This window comes from Anguilla rostrata, chromosome 4 (assembly GCF_018555375.3).
Source record: "Anguilla rostrata isolate EN2019 chromosome 4, ASM1855537v3, whole genome shotgun sequence".
In the NCBI taxonomy this organism is placed as follows: domain Eukaryota; kingdom Metazoa; phylum Chordata; class Actinopteri; order Anguilliformes; family Anguillidae; genus Anguilla; species Anguilla rostrata.
Window position 1 is genome coordinate 23,592,257 of NC_057936.1, and position 22,566 is coordinate 23,614,822.

Genomic DNA, 22,566 nt, shown 5'->3' on the forward strand with positions numbered 1-22,566 from the left:
ATATACATAATATCAGTGTGAACTTCATTAAAAATGAATGTCAGCTCCAAGGTCTGCCACGGTTTCTATCATTCTGCCAGTTAAAAGCTGCTGATATGGGCATTTTTCCCTTTTCAATTCAATTCTGAACTGTCCGCTCTTTTCAAGCAAAGAAGGATTTTCATTAAACGTTAGTTAATTTGGATTAGTAGTTATTTGTCACACATATTTGTCACACAAATGGCCAGATCTCCAATGACCAAAATACAATTGGACTGTACTTGGACATACGTTATCATTCACACCAGTTGCTTGAAATTAAAGGTCATAAAGCTTTCAAACCTTTTTGTCGGACTACAAATATTGTATATATATATATTTATATGTCATGAAATCAGTCTGCAGTGTGGTCTCACTAGCCCACTCTGGAAAAATACTTTTTTTCAGAAACATTTTGTTTCACAAAGAAGCCGAGTCCTGTAACTCCTGACACATCAGCATTCCAGAGTTATGACATCACAACAGCGCTCTTTTGTGCGAAGAGAAGCCGCTCTGTTACAGGACACATGACTTTGAACCAAAAGGCCAGGGGACGCCCAGAGCCTGTCGGTTTCGGACCTCGGTTGCCAGAACGGGAGAGGATGAGCGAGTCTGAGCGCAGCGAGGGGAGGGGGAGGGGGAGGGGGAGGGGGTCGGGGGTCGCGTTACTGCCCTGGGACGTAGGGCCAGCTGATGGAGCTGCCGGAGAGCTGCATGTCGCGGATGAGCGTCTCTATGGGCGTCTTACCCACCAGGCGCATGAAGAACAGCTGGGAGATGAGTGAGGCGGGCACCGCCCTGAGGGCGGGCAGGCGGAGCAGCAGGCGCCCGAAACGCTGCGGCTGGCCCGGGTACTGCAGCCTCTCGTACTCCGTCAGCGCCACCTGGGCCTTCTCCTGTAGGCTCTCCACGTGCACAGGATCCGTCAGGCCGCACGCGTCTGCGCACACAAGGTCAGAGAGGAAGAGCTTCAGACCAGCTCTTACATGCACAGCCCAAACCTTACCCCAGTCACAACCACAGCTCTCACTGTGACTCACTGCAGCTCTCACTGTGACTCACTGCAGTTCTCACTGTGACTCACTGCAGCTCTCACTGTGACTCACTGCAGTTCTCACTGTGACTCACTGCAGCTCTCACTGTGCCTCACTGCAGTTCTCACTGTGACTCACTGCAGTTCTCACTGTGACTCACTGCAGTTCTCACTGTGTCTCACTGCAGCTCTCACTGTGCCTCACTGCAGTTCTCACTGTGACTCACTGCAGCTCTCACTGTGACTCACTGTAGCTCTCACTGTGACTCACTGCAGTTCTCACTGTGTCTCACTGCAGCTCTCACTGTGCCTCACTGCAGTTCTCACTGTGACTTACTGCAGCTCTCACTGTGACACACTGCAGCTCTCACTGTGGCTCACTGCAGTTCTCACTGAGACTCACTGCAGTTCTCACTGTAACTCACTGCAGCTGTGTCTTATATTTAAGAGCTGCCCGGAGTTATTATGAGCAGCAGTAGCATTGCTGTACTTTACACACACACCAAACGAGACAAATTAGGCTAATATTGCATGCTACATTAAATGCACATCAGATGATCAACAAAAGCAACAACATGGCTACAGAACATTCAGTTACTGTAAATAAACGTCAAACAGAAAAAAACAATGCTAAAATGAAAGCGCATAACAGTAAAAACATACTGCCTAACAATTATCTTTAATAGCATCATATGTAATGCTACAGTGAACCTAACAGTATCCTATAATAGTAGCATTACCTTAAATCACAGTGATGACATAATGCCAATCAGTGATTCCTGAGAGTGCTATTAACTTGCATCAAACTACTACACTCATTGTAACCAACAGTGATTTAAGATGTGTAAAATGTATTAAGAAGGTAGGGCATTTTGTGATGTCTGGATTTGTATTGCAGAATTGCAGATTAGTGGTTGAAGGTACTTTTGCTTATGTACAGGAACATACCATACCGAGTGCAAATAGGAACCTTACAGTACATACATTTTTCCCAGACGACAGTGTTGTCATTTGCTAAAAATATGGAACTGTGCCTAAGGCATGTAATAGTATTTATTCTCCATGAGAGGGCACCAAACACCAAATGCAATCCACTTATATTCATGAAGGAAAATAACATTTTTCAGCTAATTTTTAATAATAATATTAAATTAAAAGTTATATTTAGATTATGTTAAAAATTAAATATTAAGATTTTATCATTATTCTATATGAATAAAATTTTTAATTGTTTTATTGTTTTGTTACAAATTGGAACAAATGTACACCTTTTATACAGATATAGCTTTCAAACAAGTTGTTTCTATTACTATTATAAATGGCAGACTATGCACTATACACATTATAAGCAGACAATAACAATAATTCCTATTACATAACATGGTTGTGCTGGGCAAGTATCTCTGTGCTTAATTGTTTTTTGTAATGTACCCACTAATAGCTGCATTGGCAGAAAGTTATAAAGGTCCTTATTCCAGTGGTAGTCTTGTGGTAATGAAGGCACTAACCTTTACCACAGGGCTGTCCAACCCTGTTCCTGGAGATCTACCATCCTGTAGGTTTTCACTCAAGGTTGGAGTGAAAGTCTACAGAATGGCAGATCTCCAGGAACAGGGTTGGGCAATAGCCTCTACCACGACTCTATCCAATGGCATGAAAGGCAGTGGAACAGGTTGCACACCTAAACCCTTTTCTGCTCCCTGCCAATCTCAGATCAGCGCTGTGTAAGCAAGCCTTTGCATTTGTATGATGATTATGATGATTGCTAAGAGCTGAGAAGAGATCAGTGTGACTGAGGGACTGAGTGTGACTGAGGGAATTAGGGTAGAGATGTACAGACTAGAAAATTGTTTGATGAGGGGGACAGTGCCTTGAGGAAGAGGCAAGAGGGGTTTTGGCGAACGGGTAACAGAAGGGGGATGGAGGCTGGTCACTCACCGGGAGAGAAGAGAGCGATGGCCTTGAGGCAGCTGTACTCGGCGGAGTCCACCTGCAGGCGCGTCAGCTTGTCCACCTGGTCCTGGAAGACGCGCACCTGGTCCATGAAGGAGACCACGCGCTCAGCCGACATGGGGGAGGCGTGAAAGCCGGCCGCCGCCAGCAGAGGCGCCATGTGGAGCGGTAGGGCGGACTGCGCTGCGTTGAGGATGAAGAGCTCGCTCCAGCTGAGCCGCAGGAGGGCCACCTGCTCCGACACGGGCAGGTCCGGGAAGTAGGGGATGTTCCGCGCCCACTCGATGGTGCTGAACAGGAGCCGGGCCGCCAGCTCGCAGATGTTGTCGATGCCCATGATGGAGCCGCCCCCGCCCTGCAGCTGCTGCTGCTGCTGCTGCTGCTGCTGCTGGTGCCCGTACTGCGGCCCGTAGCGGCTGCTGGGGTACGGCTCGGCCCGCAGGAGCTGACAGATCAGCTCCGACACCGGCTGCCCGTTGAAGAACTCGCCCGCGGCCGCGCCCCCTCCGCCTCCTCCTCCGGTCCCGCCCCCTGGCATGGACGTGGGGCTGATGCCTGAGTGCGTTGGCGGGATGCGTCCGCGCTGGACTGCTGGAGGGGGGGGGAACAGGCCCGGACTGAGTTATGCACTATACTCTCAATGGGGGATTCTGTCACATTAACAGCAGCCTGATGTAAAACTACACCCACTAGACTGGACACCAGTTTATCATTGAACCATTGTCCCCCATCTGCCTCTGCAGTGCTGATTGTCATCTATGTAAACAGAGAAGCTCTGGCATTTTTTGTGCTAAACATTAAGTGCCACTCACAACCCTTTCATTGTCAGAGCATGCGGAACTGAGGACAAAGCCACTGAACCAGTTAAGGTGAGCCAGGTTACCGGAAATGGGGGCACAATTCTGACCTTCCTCCGAGTTGAACCAGAATGTGAATAACCTGGCCGCTGTACCTCAGGAGCTGTGCCAGCTCAATGAGAAGTACATATTTGAACATTGACAGTAATTTGACCTTCGGGGGAGGAAAACAGCTCTGTCACATGTCTCTGCATGGGTAGAGGAGGGGGCCTGTGTACTGTTCAAAGGGGCGTTTAAGGCTATTCTGATTGTCAATGGGCTCACATGACTGACTTTTCAAATGAAGAGGCCAGGGAGGCCATTTCCTGTAAGCTTCAAGTCACATCGCATCATAGTGTACAGTTTACATTCCGCTCAAAACTTTCCAATGAGGTGCTAGAAATTATTTTTACCCCAACCGTAATCTGACCTCTGGTTCTCAGCTAGTCCAGCAGGGATATGTTCTATCACACAGAGTTGTTCATGAAACATTCATGTCATATTAAACCATCCTTTCTCACTAATAAAAATGCTACAATGTATCACTGTAACACTGAGTCTTTACTGTACTAATTAATGAGCTGCTGTGTTATGCTGCGTAGAATGTGCTTCCTTATAAGTTATTATCTTTTGACCATGGAAAGTTTTACAAAAACAGAAGGTAAATTAAAAATACTTTCTCTGGGTCATTTCTCTTGAAAAATGAACAGCGAAAGGTCAGTTGTTGTCTTTTTTTTTTTCTTTTTTTCTTTTTTTTTCCAGGAAATGGGCTTCAGGTTGCAGTATGTGGTGCAAATATTTTTTTTCTGGGGCAGAATGTTGCGTAAGATGATTTCAGCAACCAATCAGTGCAGCTTCCAATGGGACATGGAGGATTAGTCTCATCCCAACTCCAACTGTTAATGCTCAACCCATAACAGCCTAATTTAAAAAGTAATAAATGTTTTAACAGTTTGAATATTCCTTTAAATGTGAATATTCAATTTTAAAGATACACATACAAGCAATAATAATACATTATTGAACCAAATGTGTTCTTTTTTAATAAGGTTGTGGATTCATGTAGTGAGTGAACTTCTGCTTTGGAAAGACTTGCCCTTTTGGAAAATTAGCCTGTATAGCTAAATCTGGCACATTTACATGGCGCATCTAAGTTCTCATGTTTATTAATGTGCACTGTCCCTTTCTTAAATAAAATAAACCTTAACCTAAAAACTCGGGTTTGGTGACAGAGTTAACATTGCACCAAGACGTCCAGCAGCCGGGCTATTGTTTTGGCTTCTTAGCAAAATGAGGGGTCCTGGGCGGGGGGCATTCAGAGTGATCGCACATCCCTGCAGGCAGAGGGCGGCTCTTAGCGGTGGAGGCTCCAGGGTTTAGGGTGAGATTCACACACCGCCGCGGCGCTGGGAGCTGTGACTCAGCAGCTCCTCAGAGGACAGGGGCGGCCGGCGGCCAGCGTCTCGGAGGTGAATCTCCTTCACACAGGCAGACAGGAGATTAGCCAGCCTTGACACGCGCTGATCCCTGGCTGGGTGGTGAGTCAGATAAGCTGGACTGCAGTGAGGTGTTTGTTTGGGGAATGGGGAAGGGGGAAGGGGGAAGGGGGAAGGGGGGAGGGGCGTGGGGTGTAAAGGTTTTGGTCCCTAATGCTACTTAACCTTGTTGTATCAGTTTTCTTTCTTCATTCAGGAAAGGACATATTTCTGGAACATATTCCTGAAGGGACAACATCTGGCTAGACAATGAATCAATGACTATTTTAGTAGAGGATTTGGTTAAGGTGGCTTAACCTGTTGCAGTAGTTTTGGAAAGGAGAAAGCTCTTGTAATTACAGGGGTGAAAGAGCTCTGTACTCCATGCCTGAGGAGATAGTTACTTATCGTGCTGTAGGAATGACAGTCCCCTAATTTCCCATGCCTGATAGCTCTAATTCTTCATGCATGATAGCCCTAATTCTCCATGCATGATAGTGACTTCTACTGCTAGAATGAAAGAGCTCTGTTCTCCGGGTGTGACGAGATAGTTACCTTCTTTACGCATTCCTACGCGGAAACACTTCTTCAGGCGGCAGTACTGGCACTGATTGCGGTGGTGCTGGTCAATCTGGCAGTCTCGATTCGACCTGCATTCACGAGATCAACAGGCCATCAGCACAAACCCCCCCGTGTGTGATCCTAGTGGCCTAGGCCACACATCTCATATATTGCCTTCCATTGGGATATCTCACAGTCCAACTCCAAGAGACCGGAGAAGGGGGGACTCAAAGCACGTGCCTGTGTCAGACACACCTTGACGAATCTGTCGCTATGATCGTAAGCAGCAAATCCTGTTCAAGGTACAGTCAGACCATAGACTGGACCTCTGTAAATAATTAGCCCATATTACCTTGCCATGTGGAAGGCATGGTTGAGATAAGCCAATTACAGCAAAGAATTCTGATAGTTCAGGAAAGTCCTGTTACTCATAAGCTTTCATAAACCAGGGGGAAAGCCTACAGGTACCACAAATACAGTGAATTTCATATTCAGTTAAAAGCACAATCTCATTATAAAATAAATATGAAAAATGAATGTTTTCCTAAAATAAAGATTTATTCTTGAATCACAGAAAATAGCTGGGAATGATATTTGTAAATTAAAGCAGGCTTGATGCACATCAGTGAATCCTGCACTGTGTGCGACCTTTAGCTTTCTGAATTGTCGTACAATGACCTGTGGGGAAATGCTAGCCTCCTCACTAGCCTTTGCAAGTGAAATAATTATGAGCAAACATAGTAATAATCTGTCTTGGAAAACAAAAGGCAGATTTAAGGTTCACAGTGTGGTACATCAGCTGAGAAACTGCACTTTAAGTACTATAACATTCAAATAATGTGCTCAAAAATATATGAACAAGTACTGTCAGATTTCATTTAGTGGACACATCATTCATTGTTCATTATAAAATGCAATGTGAGTCAGGTATAACTAAAATATTCCTTCCAGCATCCTGACTGTATTACACACACAGTTTATCCTGTTTGATTGCATGCACTGATGAGAAAGTAATGATACATTATAACTTAGGAATTTTAAGTGGGGAAGTAATCCAGAGCCTCAGTTGTCTGTATGAATTTAACACGGTGAGGTGATTCGCAAGCGTGGAATGAGCACATTCTATGAGCCCTGTGGGGTTGTGCCAGCCTGGTGGAGCTCCAGGTGTGCCCCTTACCTGCAGGTATAGCTGAGGTTGCGCCGGATGCTCCTCTTGAAGAAGCTCTTGCAGCCCTCGCAGGTGAAGACGCCGTAGTGCTTGCCGCTGGACTTGTCGCCGCATACGCTGCAGTCGACGACGCAGGCCTTGTCGTCCTCGCCCACCTCGATGTCGCTGCTTCCCGCCTGGGGGGACCCGTCCTCCTCGTCGCCCCGGAGGTAGCTCTTCTCCCCCAGGCCGTTGGTGTCCCCGTCGGGATCGCCCCATCCCCCGCTCACCATGGCCATCGCACTGCCACCAGGCCTGTCCCGAAGATTGAGCCCACAAGTCCTGCCCACTTCAAAGGGAGCTACCCTCGGATACTAACTCCTAAACAAATATTCCACTTTAAAAGCACCAGTGTAAAGTCTAACTGAATCAAAAATAAAATCTCTGGCTAAAGTTTCTGGGTGAAATCTGCCTTTTCAGATTCAGATAAATAAATTTTTTTTAAAAAGAATGAAGTCAGCCAGAAATAAAGTACAAATTGAAATATTCACAGGATTATTTTGCCTTGGAGAGGTTGCAGTTCCTTTCCACCCAGCGGTGACCTGGAAATTCCTGTCCTGCTGAGCCGACAAACTCTTCTTGCTTTGTTTGTCCACAGTTCTCACACCCCTTTCTTCTACCCCCTTTCTCTCTCCCTCTGTTCATTCACTCTTGTGTTTTTCTTTTGCTTCAGTCCTCTGACTCCTCTCGCCAATTCACAGACCAGTTCACAGTTCAGGCAAGAAACAGAGCTCAACCTGCCCTTTTCACAGGAAACAATAAATTAAACACAGACGTTCACGCTCTCGTAGAAAATGGCAAAAAGAAGAAAAAAACACAAGTCTCATTGGCTACAAGCTTGCAGAGGGGGAGAACAGAGCCCCTCTCAATATGGAGAAATGGCTCAGTGTTTTCTCTCCTCACCCAGGATAGAAAAAACACTTCAGCTGTCTTGAGACCAAGCAAGAGAAAACAGAACTATCTGCCTACAAAAACCAGTCAAACCAGTTCTTAATGTGTCGAGAAAGTGGTGTCTGACTGGACCAATGTCTCTATCACTCCACTCTTGTTTGGCTGCTCCAAAATAATTTCAAACAAAAAAATCAAAACACAAGGAGGTAAGGCCAAAACAAGGATAGATATTTGTGATATTTAAGCACCCAAAACACAGACTCTTGAAAGGTCGAAAATTAATCGGAATGTCAGTCCTCAAAAGATCACGCTTGTTTATGCAGGATGAGCACTGTTGTCATCACCACCTCCACCAACAACAAACTAAGAATGTAGGCATTCAAGGTAAAAAAAAAAAAAAGTCCACATGTGCTGGATTCCCAGAGTTCCTTTGGGCTGTGGAGCTGCTTGTGCTCTGTTGTGTTATCTTCCAGGCCACCAGGATCAAAGCCAACAAAGATGACCTCCAGATCCTAGTTGCAATAGTAACTAAACTGAAATAATTTCTTCTTTCTGTGCTAATGAAAAAGAAAATTTAAATGAAAACCAAACGCTGATGAAAAGAGGAGTGCCCTCTATCGTTGCCTGGTCACGTGTCTTCTCTTCTGTAAAACAGGATAAAAGTTGGAGGAAGTACTCTCTCCCTCTCTCTCCCTCCCGTTTGTCGTATGAAGCAAGGCCCTGTTGTTTCCTTCTCCTTCAGGCTTTGTGGCTTCAGTGCTGACAAATGGAAATGAAAAGAGAGGTGAGGGTGACACGAGAGACCTTTGCCTCCAGAGTGAGACAACGGAAGCCTGGCTTTCCCGGTCTCCCTCGCTCTGCCTTCCTTATGTCCTCAGTGCCGGCCTCTTCAGCAGTAATGGCTTGAGGCCTAAGCTCTCCTCCGTTCCCGTGGACAAGGCTGAGTGAAGGATTGAGGGCTTTTTGTCAGCCCTTCTTTCTCTTTTGGCTCCAGCAATCATAAATTAAAGCAACCAGCGGAAAACGAGGCAAGACGCTAGGCAGGCTGGCTGTTGTGGTAAGCAGCCAAAGAACCTCTTCTCTTCAGTCTCTGTATTCCCTCTCTGTCTCTCTCCCTCCCTCCCGCTCACTCGCTCACTCTCTCTCCCTCCCTTGCCCTCTGTGTAAGAGAGAGAGCGTGTCTGTGTGCTCAGGGATTTGACACTGCTATTCAAGCCCTCCGGTTGCCATGGCACTCCCTGCCTTATATGGACATTGGAGTCAAAGAGCAGAGCGTGGGCTGCTGGGCTGCACCAGAGGGCTACACACATTCAAAAAGAATGTGGTGCTGCTCTCCTTCTATAAGCCCTGACCCCAGGCCTGCCTCAAAGCACATTGCAAGTTAGTTAACCCCAACATTGCCACACAAAAACGCACACACACACACACACACACAAAAGGTCTGCTTACCAACAAACCACACTTTTGTTTCAAGCTCATTTTCTTTCTTTTTCTATTGTTATTCCACCATGTGACTGGCTGTCTCCTTTACATTATAATGCAAAAAAAAAAAAAAGTTATCAGTATTTTGCAGATCTCTCCCAGGTTTTCAACTAAGCAGTCTTAAGTTTGTGGTTGGAAAAATAGTGAGGGAGAGTAAATTAGTACATTAATTCTGCCCTATTACCAAAGAGGTTTGTTGTCCCGCATGGTGCCAAGCAGGATTCCAACTGTCAATAGGCGCAAAAGGTCAGAATGCGTGTAACTTAACACCCCTGCCTGGCCATCACAGGGAACCTTCGCAAATTCACAAGTCAGAGAGAAAATTTACACAGAAAAAACAAAGCCAGATTCACAGCCAAAGAGTATCAGTCACATGTCCTGTTGCTGAGCGGGTCACAGAGTGAGTGGTCACAGCTAGTCTGCTGTCTGTGGACTTTAGCTCCTCAAATGGGGCTTGGGGGCAATTTAATAACAGTAGGTTATCGCCAGCACCACAAAACCTACAGTTACCTTTTGCTTCCCGTGTGTATTTAAAAGACCTCTGAAAAGCTGAATTTATTAGAAATTAATTTAACCTGTGTGTGTGTGTGTGTGTGTGTGTGTTGGGTGACTTTACAACATTTCAACTATCCCACATTATTAGTAGTCTAAAAGGACAAATTCTCTTAACTCCTAACCCTAACAGTAACTACAAACTGTATGAACATGTAAATGCTTGTGGGGGAATGGGAATTGCATGAATACCGGTTCTGGGTGCTTCTGATGCAGTTTCACACATTATTCCAAACGGACATTTTATCGTACTTGGTTGTTAAGGGTTTTTCAGTCTACTTTTTCAGTCCCTTTACAGAATAACAATGCCTGTAGGCAACAGGCAAGATACCTTCTCAAACAGAGCTTTTTGTGTAAGTCTGAATAGCATGGTTGAGCAAGGTGGTGCCTCTGGGGGTAGTGGGTGGTTGGGCTGGATTATCTACTGTGAGGTCTGAGGCTAAATTTAAAAAAAAACAAATGCAAGCAAAATCAGAGCATATTGTATCAACTTACAATTTGTGTGCAAACAGCTGAACAAGGCTTTAGGTTCCTGGCCAGTCATGCCTAATGTGGCAAATGATTTTTGTCTGGATGTGTATCACGTCATTGTCTTAACAAGGCTCATCCATTAATCTTTGGTCTCATGTTCTCCATTTCTCAAAAATTGTCTTTAAAATTATTCTTGGTTACCGCTCAAAGTTGCCAGCAATTTCACAGGAAATTGTGATTAGCTGCACCTTCTGATTTAATTCTTCTATTTGCAGTCATCTGATAGACTCACCCTGCTGATCATTTCACATTCAGTCACCTCACTTTAATCTCTCACTCTCCAAGCTGTCAGGAAATGGGAAGCTGTTTGTTTTCTCTTCTTCTCTCAGAGCAGTTGGAGAATTTGGCAGTGGTGTGCGTGTGTGTGTGTGTGTGAGAGAGAGAGAGAGAGAGAGAGAGAGGGAGAGGGAGGGAGAGAGAGAGAGTTTGTTATTGGAGAGGGTAGCCTTTGAACTGGTTGTCAGGAATGCTGCTGCTCTCCGCATGGTGTCCAGCGAAGCTGGGTCTGGGAGTCCTCGCCTCGGCCTGTAGCCCGTTATTACTCTCGGCGTGGCAGACGAGTCACACAGCCAGAGACCCGTCTGTCTCCCCTGACCCAGAGCTGACACTGTTTAGCCGCACACACGCAGCGCACGCTGAGCCTGGCCCGCCGCAGCCTCCGCACACCCGCCGACTGCGTACATCGACCGCTCACAGGCATGGATTACATTGCATCCATCCCAGCAATTCATTTTACATGATCTAACACGATCCATGCGCGATCGCACACAGCTGCTACGGTTCACGGCATGTGAGCGATGATCAAGTGCGTAAGGGGCTCTTGACACATGACTCGCAGTTTTACTTTGCTGAAGATAAAAATATTCCTTCCTTCCTTTTTATCTATAGAAGGGCTCAGAAGAGCAGATTTTAGGTTCTCTGAAAGGGCCTTGTTTCACAGAGACTCGGGAAGACCCATGCGTTCAGGGGTGAAGGAATTTGGTAAATGGGTTTCACTTTAACTATTACTGGTGCTTTAATCCTTTGTGGATGATTACATGGCTTCCAGTGCCCTCTATTAGCCATTAGCTAGGCCCTTTGTCCACTGAACCTACTATTCTTTTGAACCTGAATGACCTTTAACCTTAAAGGGGAACCAAGCAGCAGTAGATCTGCTATGGTAACAGGAGAGCAAACTAGAAGTAACGACCAGTATAAATATTTCCAGACGAGTGGCTCCATTTGGTGGGAAAGGGAGACTACAGTCCATTTATTATACAATTTGATTGTAATAAAATCGTGAAATTTTGAAGTGACAAAATGTAAGGCTGCAGTATGACAAGAATATATCCGACTGATTCCAACATGACCTGTACCAACAATAGCATACAAGCTTTCCAAGCCAGCTTGCAAGCCAGTTAATACGGTACACATTGTGACATGCCTTGCAGATCTCAGGATAAACCTGCGCAGGCTGAATGTTAACATCTGCTCAATGCTTAAAACCACCCACGGTTCACAACAGCATTGTAATGAAGTTGGTGTGACCTGAAAATAGCAAATCATGGACAGAAGAATAAGAGCTGAAGATATTGAGGAAAAGGAGGAAATGCTATATATAGTATAAAGCACCTTTATTACGAAACTGTTATACTCTGTCTGCAGGTTCTGTCAAGCAGAGGTTAAAATAAAAGGAAAAGAAAATAAATTTGTTAAATTATTATCCCATCCTTGGTATGGCTGCAAATTGAGAATATTGGCTTAATACACATCTTAGCATGCAGATAAATGCCAAAAAAGGTTTTTGCACAATTAAGCAAATGAATAGATCCCACCAGAAGAGGCATTATTCTATAATATTTATCCTGAAATAATGTATTGTTCTAAATCCATAATTTATATGATATTTTTTCATTACATTGTGACTTTTATTAGATGTTGTTTTGTATTATAACAACCCCATAATTAATCTGATGCATAAACCCTTAATTGTAAGTATCTGAAAATATTTTGTTTCTTTATACAGAAACAAATGGAATAGTTAATAAATCACCATTTTCCTGTGCTAAAAGGCTTTAGCTGAAGCACTGAATTGCTGACTGTTCAAAGTAACGTTTTAATCAAGTAATGAATGTCATTTACAATTACCTGCAATTTTATGATGTTTAATGACTCGTTAAACTTTTCATGTGTCTGTGTATGATCGGTATTGTGCAGACTAATTAAATATGTGTACCATGCCACCATTTACAAAGCCATATTATGCAAGTCTTCCATATTATACCAGCAAGAAATGTGCACATTTTGCTACACAAGATGCATACCATGTTCCCTGTATAATTTATCTATGTTACTTATAAAAGCTTGCTACCTTCACTAAAATATAATTCAAATACTCATCCCTTCAGTCCAAAAACTACTTCTGGTTCATAACATGTCCCAATATATTCACCTAGGTAGTTTTTCAAGGCAATGTGCTTTCTCTGTGTAGTATGTATGTATGCAGGAGTGAAACAAACTGCTGTAACATTTTACAAACCATTGCTTACCGTAGTTTTGTGCCTTTCCCATGCATTGTAAATCAGACAGGTATATAAAAATATGCTTCTTGCAGGGTTCCTCACACAATTAAAGGGCAGAAACCATTAGCATTATGCGACTCATTGCCCCATGACACACCAGATCTACACAATTAATGCACAACGACTTTATCTGGAGTTAATGGCAGACTGACAATCAAGATTTCTTTTTTGGTTTAAAAAGCCAGATTTTTAAAGCATTTTATTGATCTTTTTTTGTCTGAAATGAATAGCATTAAAAAAAGTGGGGATGACTACAAACAGGATGCCTTGTGTCAATCATTGTTAAACCTAAGTCCACAATCTGCTCTTCAGCGTTCCCTGGAGTTGGCGAGACAGGGGGAAGAATATTAAAGTGGGCGCAATTAGGCACTAATGAGCTTAATTAAGGTATTTCTGGACATAAGTGGATTAAAAACCCGCTTACCTCCCCCATCCCCCTCCTGTCCATGTCCTTTGCCTTTAAGGACCTTATTCACATAATCCTGTTCTTACAGTATAAGGCATTAACAGTGTCAATGAGGTAATTGGGTCCTTCGATGGGATGTGAAGAGACTAGAGGCCCCCTTGAAGACGGTTGTTTCTCGTGGGGCCCTTTGTACCCAGAGAGGGCAGTTATTGTTGCAAGGCATCACGAAAAGGTCCACATTCTCCAAACACCTCGATGTTTCAAAGCAATCTGGTGCGGCTCCGGAGGGTTCAGGAGGCTCAATCCTTCCAAAGTAGGTTTTTATCAGTCTCAGGAATGTGTGCATATCAGAGAGTATCTTTGTGTACGTCCTTGTCATTTGCTTGTTTTCTTTTTCAGTAAGCTTGTGTGCGATCGAGGTCGAACTGCGCCCACATCTTAAACGCCTCCCCTCTCTGACCTTTCACCCCCGGCGCTGTCTCGACCCCTGAGAGTGGGAACGGCGCACTGGGAAAGGGAGGGCAGCGCCAGGTCAGGGCCAGCGGCCCCGCAGGAGAGAGAGGGAGAAGTGGGAGAGCCGATGTCTGTGAGAAAACAAGGGACAGGGCCGAGGCTGTGATCCCCTCCCACAGCCCACGGGAGCAGCTCATTTCAATCTGAAAGAGAGGCTGGGAGTAAATGAGGTGACCTTAACCCTGTGGGTCATGGCCCTGAGTGTGCATGCAGGGAGGGGGACCCCATCTTCATCACTACCCCCACCTCATTCTGACAGCTCCTGTCATTGTCCCATAAAAGCTGCCTTATTGTCACTGGAATCTTGTATTTTTCCTTCCCTCTCTTGTTTCCCAAGATGATGATATTCTGTTGTATTTAGTTTCTTCTGTAACATACCTGCAAAGTTCCCCACCTTGTTGAGCGCAGTAACTCGAGCCAGTGTTTGAAAGCCAAGCCAAGTATATCACATTCGTACATCTTCATTTTGGTAGGAGGAAAGGTTGCATTAATCCTTCAATAAATTCTATCTGGTACATCATTATACAAGGATTACCACAAGACATGACCTTTCCTGAATATGCTAATTATTTTTTAACCTGATTTTGTATAGGTGAACCAGAGACATAATTAGCTTTTAAAATCCAGCCAATGGCTAATAACATAAGATACAGATTAATACAATTTCTAATGCTTACACAGCAGCAATTCTATCCCAAAAGCAGTACCATCTTTGGACCTGAACCATGGTTTACTACAGAGAATGAAAAGTGAAAAAATCAATGCTATTTCTGTATCAAACAGTCCTTATCTTTTATAATACACAATTTACCTAACCCAGATTCTTACTTCTCACAACAGAAAAACACTGAATCTAATACACTAAGCTATGCTATGCCATAAAATATGATGCGCCTTGTAAATAAATGGAGCATTTGGAGAGGCAAACACAAAAATGCCATTATGATATATTAATGAAGACAATTGGTTGTGATAATGGTAATAATCATCATTATATCTCACGCAGAAAAGCTGCCCCATGACAACCCCCACCTCCACCAAGTGACCTCTCCAGGAAGGGAAGGATTAGGCGAGGGCCAGTGCCTTTAGATGCTCACAGTATAGGGTGGCCTTCTGAACCCTTCTTTCAAACTTTTAAACAAGAGCTGGAGCGTCCTGTGTCCCCATGGGTATGACACTTGACCCTTTCCCTGTAACCCATGGAAAGGAGTCACAGCTGCTGGCAGCCAGATGAGGAAGGGATAGGGACTGGGTGTCCACTCCAGAAAGAGGGATTCAAAGGTACTGAAGGAAAGAGATAAATGGGCAGGCTGGGAATTTCTGAGCACATCCTCCATTATCCTTTCCCCATCCCCCTTCAGTCCATTAGTATTAGAGTCGTGGGATGTTTTTTTTCTCTTCTTTTGTCTATATGTGTGTGTCATCCAGTAATATTATTGATTTGTCTTTCTTTCTTTTGTGTAAACAGCAATCCCGCTTGTGTGGTGACAAGATCTCTGGGTCACCTCACGCTCATTTCAACACTCTCTTATTTCCTCTTACATTTCTGCATGCATTTTTTTTTCACCACAAAGCCAGTATGAATTATTGATGGCGGCATATGTGTTTGCACCACAGCAAACCTATAGAATGGACAAGACTGCTGAAATGTAAACTTCAATGGTAATTTCACCTCAAAAAAAACATTAATTCTGTTAACAAGCTTGCCTTAAAAAATGTTTTACAGAACATTTTTGTGTTGCATAAAAATTTAATGCATTGCAGTTGTTTTCATGCACAATATTCCAGCAATACACGATTCACGTGAGCTTCTGTTACACAAAAGTCAATCATTGGAACTGGCCTGTTTGCTAATGGGTAGAAAACAATAGTGAAAATAAAGTTTTCACTACGCTCTGGCACTTTCACTCATTTCAGTTGGAGAATATGAACAGTTTTTAATGGTTTTTCTTTTTTAATGTTTCTTTCTGTCCATCCACAGATCTGTACTGAGAGAGAGAGAGAGAAAGAGAGGGAGGGAGGGAGGGGGTGCAGAGCAACCATCACAGTACCGTCTCTTCCCTCTTCCATTCCAGGGCCTCAAGCGTGGCCTTCAGGCCGGTGATCTGGGTCATGTGACGTTCTGACATGGCTGTCACCTGCCGCTCAAGCCTCCACAGCTGCTCACGGTACTTCCTGCGTGCACTCCGATATGTCTCAGCAGCTTTGCTGCAAAGCGAAGGAGCAGGTCAGCCATCTTAGGTATTGTGTGCAGCATGAAATAATTAGCTTGTGATGAGCAAAGGCAATTTTAATTTTATTTAGACTATTCTTTCGTTTTGTTGTTGCAATGATGCATTACAAATAATTAGCAAATCACCTTTGTCCATCTTCCAAAGCAACAGGTTTGGGAGGAAGAGAATTTTAAGTAATAAAGCTCTTTATGTATGCTGGTTAATTTTCCTTGTCACACTTAAGCCGTTTACCTATGAGCAAGAACAAGCTGTGCCCTCTCTTCTTCGCTGTACCTCCTCCTAGTGGCACTGTCTGTGAGAGCAGTGTCAAGTGATTCCCGCACAGCTGTCACTCTTCTCTTCAACACCTGCTCCCTGCAGAGACACACACATAAAAATAAAAAAAACACAATGACCTCCCGGCTCAAAATCATTTCTGAGAATAAATGATTAACATACACAGTAAAAATAAAAGGTGAATTCAGATGAAGGCCGGTGTATGTTGACCCTTCCTCCACTGCCTTCAGTGCACTATTGGCTGGCTACCATTAAACAGCAAGACAATAACCTCCAGTGTCAACATTCAGCGTTATTTAGACTACTGTTTCTAAGCAACCACCAAAAGCCAGGCAACAGATGTCTGTGATGAGGTCTGAGGTCTGATCAGATGAACGGTTTCTAAACACATACATTCAATGAGAGTGCCTGCCCCTTGTTTTCCCATTGGACTGATGCCATTTACTCTTAAAGGAGCAGGTTCTCTCCCTTCCCGTGAAAGTAGCTGAGACCAGGCAGAGAGCCATGAGTCACGGCAGTGAATCTTACAGTAAATTCTAGAAAGTTCTGCGACTGCTAGGCCCTCATTTTCCTCACCGCTGCAGGGCTGCTTGGAGCTCTCGTAGGAGGGTGCGATTTCGGGGACCGGGGATGCCCCTGCTGGAGTCCAGTGTTGCTCCCCTCTCAGCTAACCTCTAAAACCAAGACACAGGTGTATGAAAATATCCATGTAGTACTCTGACGCTGAATTCCAACAAAATTGCTGAGATCAAAGCGGCAACTCCTCACCGAATAAATGATGAGGGTAGAAAATAAGAGTGAATGAAAATGACCAATTGCTGATATGCTTACCTGCCTGTCTGCTTGTCTGTCCTCCAGCTCCTCCCTCAGACAGTGAGCTATCAGAGCCCCAGCCACATCCTGGGCCCTCTGTGTGGTCAGCGTCCAGTCCAGGCACCGCCTCTCTTTCTCCGTCAGCCTGATGGTCCCCCGCAGCTCTGACATCTCCTCCTGAACACAGAAACCCGCAGAGGATGAGCCCCCCAAATGCCCCTATGTTTCCAAGGTGAAGTTCTGTACATCAATTTAAAAATAAACCCCTTCACAATGTAACTTTTAAGTGAAGATTAGCAAGAAACATTTCTGAGAGTAGGCCTGATGTTGAGTTCCTGTCAGTTCACCCTAATGTGGGAATAAAAAAAATTTCTCATAAAGTGGGCTGAATGTTCAATAATGGTCCTTCCCATGGGAGTATAAGCATTCCTAATATTCCTAAAATCCCTAATGGAAATGCTCCCATGTAAATAAGAAAGACTTTAAAAGCAGGGAGGAACTGGGTATGTAACTAACCCTGACAGTAACCAGCTCGTACAGCAGAGCGGCCTTCTCCCTCTTAATGCTGTGAGGCCTGGTGGTTTCCTGACTCCTGGACCCAAGAAGAGTGCCTGTGTCTGGGCTGGGTTTCCGCTCTCCATCGGGCTCCCGTGCTGGGACACACACTGCTGCCCTGTCCTGCTTCAGTTTCATGATTTTCTCTCGAATGACCTTTTCCTGCCCCTCTAAGGTTGATGGAGTTCCCCTAGTGTAACACAGGGGTGGGTATAAATAAACTTGCAACAATGGATCGTTATACTGTATATACACTATACAGATGTGACAAAAGCCTGCTGTGTCTTTAAATCATGCCTCTATGTTAGATAAACCTGTGTTCTAAGATTCACTTAAACTTGATGCAGTATGAGTCAAACCTGCTGGGTTGGTGCTCAACAGCCTCCTTAGCACCCCCTGGTGGTGAAAGAGTGGGCAAAGATTCCCCAGTCTCTGGACTTGTGGTTTCTGGTTTTAAATCCCTCGGCAGCGGGCTTTCTTTTACAGTCTCTGTAAAAATGAGATTCACAGTAAGTGTGTACACAGCCTAGGTACACTCAGCATAGACTCAGATATTGTGGACCACACACCTGTTGCCTCCCTGGGCTCTGGCATGCCCTGTTGTTTCCTGCTATCATACAGACATAGGAGCGCATTGTAGGCCTCTTCACACTCCTCACTGTCAATCATGCAACAAATGATCAATGAATTACAAAAGATTTTACACAGCATTTTCTCTGGAATAAAGCATGTTGGAGGAAGTAATAATGTCTCTAATGCTGAATTATAATTTATGTTCCAGCCTACAACAGGAGTGTACAACATTTAACTTTTAAATTCTATGGTATCACGCTGGTCCAATTCTACTGTTTTTAGTGTCTGTAATTCAACACCGCAGTAAATGAAGATTCTTCCTCAATGGTTTCGTGAGATGAAATAAAGGTGGAATTGAATGAATATATTTTATATGTTTTATTGTCCAGTGAATATGGTCTGTAAGTCAATTAGCATTTATAATGACAATTAGCTATCAGGTCTTGAACTACCTTCATTAGTGAACTGCCTTCACTAATTAATTCACCTGTATTTCAGAGCCATTTGCAGGGCTGTGCTGTTAGCCTCGTGTCTGCTGAGAGTCATGCTGATTTGCTCTGACTCCCCCTTCCTCCTCTCCAGGGCAGCAGACAGGCGCTCATTCCTTGCTTTCAGCCTCTCTATACACCTGTAGGAATGAACAGGATGTCATGGCTGATGTTGAGATGCTTAGCTGGGATCAGCAGGATCGCAGGCCACTCAGAGTCTAACCTCTGGAGACGGTCGGTCTCTGTCTCCAAGCCGCCCGACACACTTGAGCTGGGGCTACCGGAGACTGGGGGGCCGAGAGAGGAAGAGAAGGGCAGTGTGCTGTCGCCCCCTGTGGCGAATGCTGGAAATGCAGCGGTTGGCCTTCTTAGGAGCAAGGGGGATCCAGGGAAAGGGGGGGATGCCCAGCAAGGACTCATGGCTCCGCTTGAGGAACTGGAAGGGCTGGTCGGAGGGGAGGGGCTGCCCCCAGCATGCATGTGCTTCTGAAGGCTAAGCAGCTAAAATAGAGGTGAGGAGTCAATGAATTATGGCAGGTCAAGGTTATAATGATTTCATAAGTCATAACAAACTCTGAGTTTTATTCACCACAAGCACACTACCCTGCCTCCCAAAATTAAATAAAAACTCTAATGATACCACAGACCTTTAACTGCAGTTTGTTTCTTTCTTCCTTCAAGCTGTTCAGTGTGACCTTTGACCTGCATAGCTCATTCTCCCGGCACTGCAAGGTAGCACGGAGGGTGCAGTTGTGTTTGTGTAAAGACAGGACGTTGTGCTGATATTTCTGCTTCTCCTCAGCAGGGAGTTCTGAGGGATACGAGATTCCAAACTCTCTCTCCAGCTCTTCCAGAACCTGCATCCAGAAAATTGCACAAATTGCTTGAAATATGCTGGATTCAAAATGAATGATGGCAATGTTATTTCAGTGGGCTATTCCATATGACACACCTGTGTGGCCTTGACCCAGCTCTCTGTAGCAGCAGTCAGGTGCTGGGTGTGTTTTTCCTCATTGCAGGCAGTGAGTGGGGCAGCCCAGGTCCTTCCTTCAATCACTGAACCTTCTAGAGCAGCCAGAGCCCCCTGCAGTTCCATCCACAGCTGAGCACTGTCCTCTAAAGGACAAAATTATCAGAACAGAGATATACCAATATTTTCAGTGTAATTACTTGATAAACAGCATCACTTGATAGGCTCATAATATGAGATTGAGCATCTGGAAACGAGACTACTCAATAAGTAACACTTTCATTTACATTGGAAACATGGTTTTGTAGATTATACAATTTTATATGTCGTCATTACAGGCAGCCAGAATGCTTGCTATTATCAGATGTTCACTGAATCTTGTAGGATAGGAGGAAAATAAAGTTCTGCTGTGTTAAAATCCTGCCCTGTTCAATGTAATGATGAATACAAAGACAGAATGTGTGACCCCTATATTATTAACTATAAGTGCATTGAATGGCAACCATTCTCAGTTCCAGAAGTCTCAGAAGGTGTGGGTAAATCCATTTCCTCAGGAATGCCCTGTGAGGATGGATTGGGCAGAGACCCTGGAGTGGGAATGTTGCTCTCCTCCTGCCCCAAGGTGGCACTGTCAACTGAGTCCCTGCAACGGAAAACGTCTGCATTATGTGTCCCTTCAAAATCCGAGAGAAGAGTCATTATCTGGTCATTAACTGATAATGTGCAATTCTGGATCATCTACGGGATGGACCATACCTGGTAGTTTGCAAGGCGTTCATCCTCCCGTTTAGCTCTGCAATGACCTTCAGCAAAGTGCCCATCTCTGCCTCACACTGGGCCACCTCCAACTCTGAAGGGCCAGTGGGAACTGGGGTCTCCACCTTGCATGTCTGTCAAAGATGAATGTCTTCAGTGGGGGAAATTCCAGCTTGGTTCCAGCCTCGCTTAAAGCTGATCCAGCTGGTCTGAAGTTGGTTTGGAGATGGTCAGGATCTTTGTCTACAGCTGCAAATAAAACTTTCCCTCCTAAAAATGTGTCACACCTACATGATAATTGTTCAGCTTAAACTGGTCTAAGAGGCTGTGGGACTCATTCTTACAATTATCATTACACTCAGCTGTATGCTCATAGGCCAACACTAGAAATGTACTAATCTTTCCAATGTCATGCAATTTACCTTGTTTACGACACAGTGAGCCCCGGGCTTATCTTTTGTCCATATCGGTTTAGAGTATAAATATTTTTTTTATCAGACCTCTCTACTTGTGTGACTGAGGTTACTGTTGTTTTTAAAGAATACTTTGTTTTGAGCAGAGGAAAGGGGGGAAACAGAAACATCCTGTAACTCCACTTCCTGCCAAGACGACAATGTACTAATGTCACTGGGATAAAGGGAGGATGGGAGGGGGTTATAGTGGGTCAGGGGGTGGGGCAGCAGATAATATCAAGCCAGAAATGCCATTACACAAGCAAACAGTGCACATCATGTATATACCCAACAGAGCAGGTTGCACCTTGACATTTGCTCAAAATAAGTTATTTTATCTTTGGTGTTAAAATGATTAACATCAATATTTAACGGTGTCCTCGGTTTTACAGTGAATAAATAAATCACAAAGTACTCTCCTTCAAACTTGTTGAAAACTAAAGATTATATTTTGAAGGTTGGTACTTTGCTTTTATTTTGTTTTATTTGCACTTTGAGAGGGACAGGATATATTTCCATGTAAAACACTATTATTTCTGTGCAAACAGCATATGCCATTTTCATTGTGTGCATCTGGAGCCTTAGAAATATACATGCAGATGAAAGGATATCAGCAGGATAATTTTTGTGGAAAGCACACTGTTAAAGTGTTTTAAGCCAGATGAAAACCTGCTACTACACTTAAGCTACAGAAAAGATATGCGGAACCTACCTCAGCTCTCTTTTCCTCAGTCAGAACTTCCTTCTGATCTCCTAGCCATTCTGCACTGTCCATGGATTAGCTTCCAACTTCTGCAGGGCTTTGTGCCTTTGTGCAGAGACTGTTATTCTGTTGTTTGGTATATATAATTATACCTTCCAAAGGCTCCAGATTCTTGGTTGCAACCTCCTGTTTGTGTGCTCGCTGGCTGCAAGTCTTTCCCATCCCCACCTCTCTCAGCACACAGACTCAGTGCTGTGACGTCCCCATCTGGCCAGTTAGTGACACACAAGAACTCTTCTCAAGCTCTATCCCATCTGCAACACCTCGAGCCGATGAATGTAACTGGCATATTGCAAGAGAAAAACATTGTGCTAACAACCCCCACCCAGTTTCTCTTATCCACATCTCTTCCTGTCATTGCCCACAGCTAAATGTACTGCTTTCCTATCCCCACATAGTCCATATGGTTATACTCACAAGGCAGAAGGTGATCTTTCAGATGCAATCAGTGGTATAAAAATCTAAATTATTTAAGATATTTATATATTTGCCACATTAGATTTGCATTTTGCTCATAGCTGGAATTTTTTCAAAAGTGAACAGGTATTTGGGTTTTTCGCATGGTTACAGTACAAATAACTAAAATGGATGTTCTGCTAATTCTCATTCAACACAAGGTGGACTGAATCAATGCCCTACTGTTACTACGAATAATAATAATAATAAT

At 44.3% G+C, this 22,566-nt stretch overlaps 2 protein-coding genes across 3 annotated transcripts; both read right to left on the bottom strand.

Moving 5' to 3' along the window:
- Positions 1-233: 233 nt before the first annotated feature.
- nr2f6b (nuclear receptor subfamily 2, group F, member 6b) lies at positions 234-9,153 on the bottom strand. 2 transcript variants are annotated; one of them, XM_064331573.1, is made up of 4 exons: positions 7,054-9,153; positions 5,871-5,965; positions 2,990-3,592; positions 234-958 (listed from the first exon to the last, which is right to left on the bottom strand). In XM_064331573.1, the coding sequence occupies exons 1-4, from the start codon at positions 7,320-7,322 to the stop codon at positions 684-686; spliced, it is 1,242 nt and encodes a 413-aa protein (XP_064187643.1). In that variant the 5' UTR covers positions 7,323-9,153; the 3' UTR covers positions 234-683. The 2 variants fall into 2 exon arrangements, with proteins under 2 accessions (XP_064187643.1, XP_064187642.1); XM_064331572.1 differs by having other exon boundaries at positions 2,990-3,595; positions 7,054-9,152.
- A 6,596-nt stretch (positions 9,154-15,749) lies between these two features.
- On the bottom strand, positions 15,750-22,178 carry ushbp1 (Usher syndrome 1C binding protein 1). The gene is made up of 14 exons (XM_064331574.1): positions 21,849-22,178; positions 20,685-20,818; positions 20,432-20,571; positions 19,911-20,074; positions 19,606-19,815; positions 19,182-19,459; positions 18,958-19,098; positions 18,467-18,555; positions 18,257-18,386; positions 17,859-18,087; positions 17,361-17,519; positions 17,106-17,203; positions 16,485-16,607; positions 15,750-16,227 (listed from the first exon to the last, which is right to left on the bottom strand). Exons 1-14 carry the CDS (start codon positions 21,909-21,911, stop codon positions 16,062-16,064), a joined length of 2,124 nt encoding a protein of 707 aa, XP_064187644.1. The 5' UTR covers positions 21,912-22,178; the 3' UTR covers positions 15,750-16,061.
- Between the last annotated feature and the right edge of the window lie 388 nt (positions 22,179-22,566).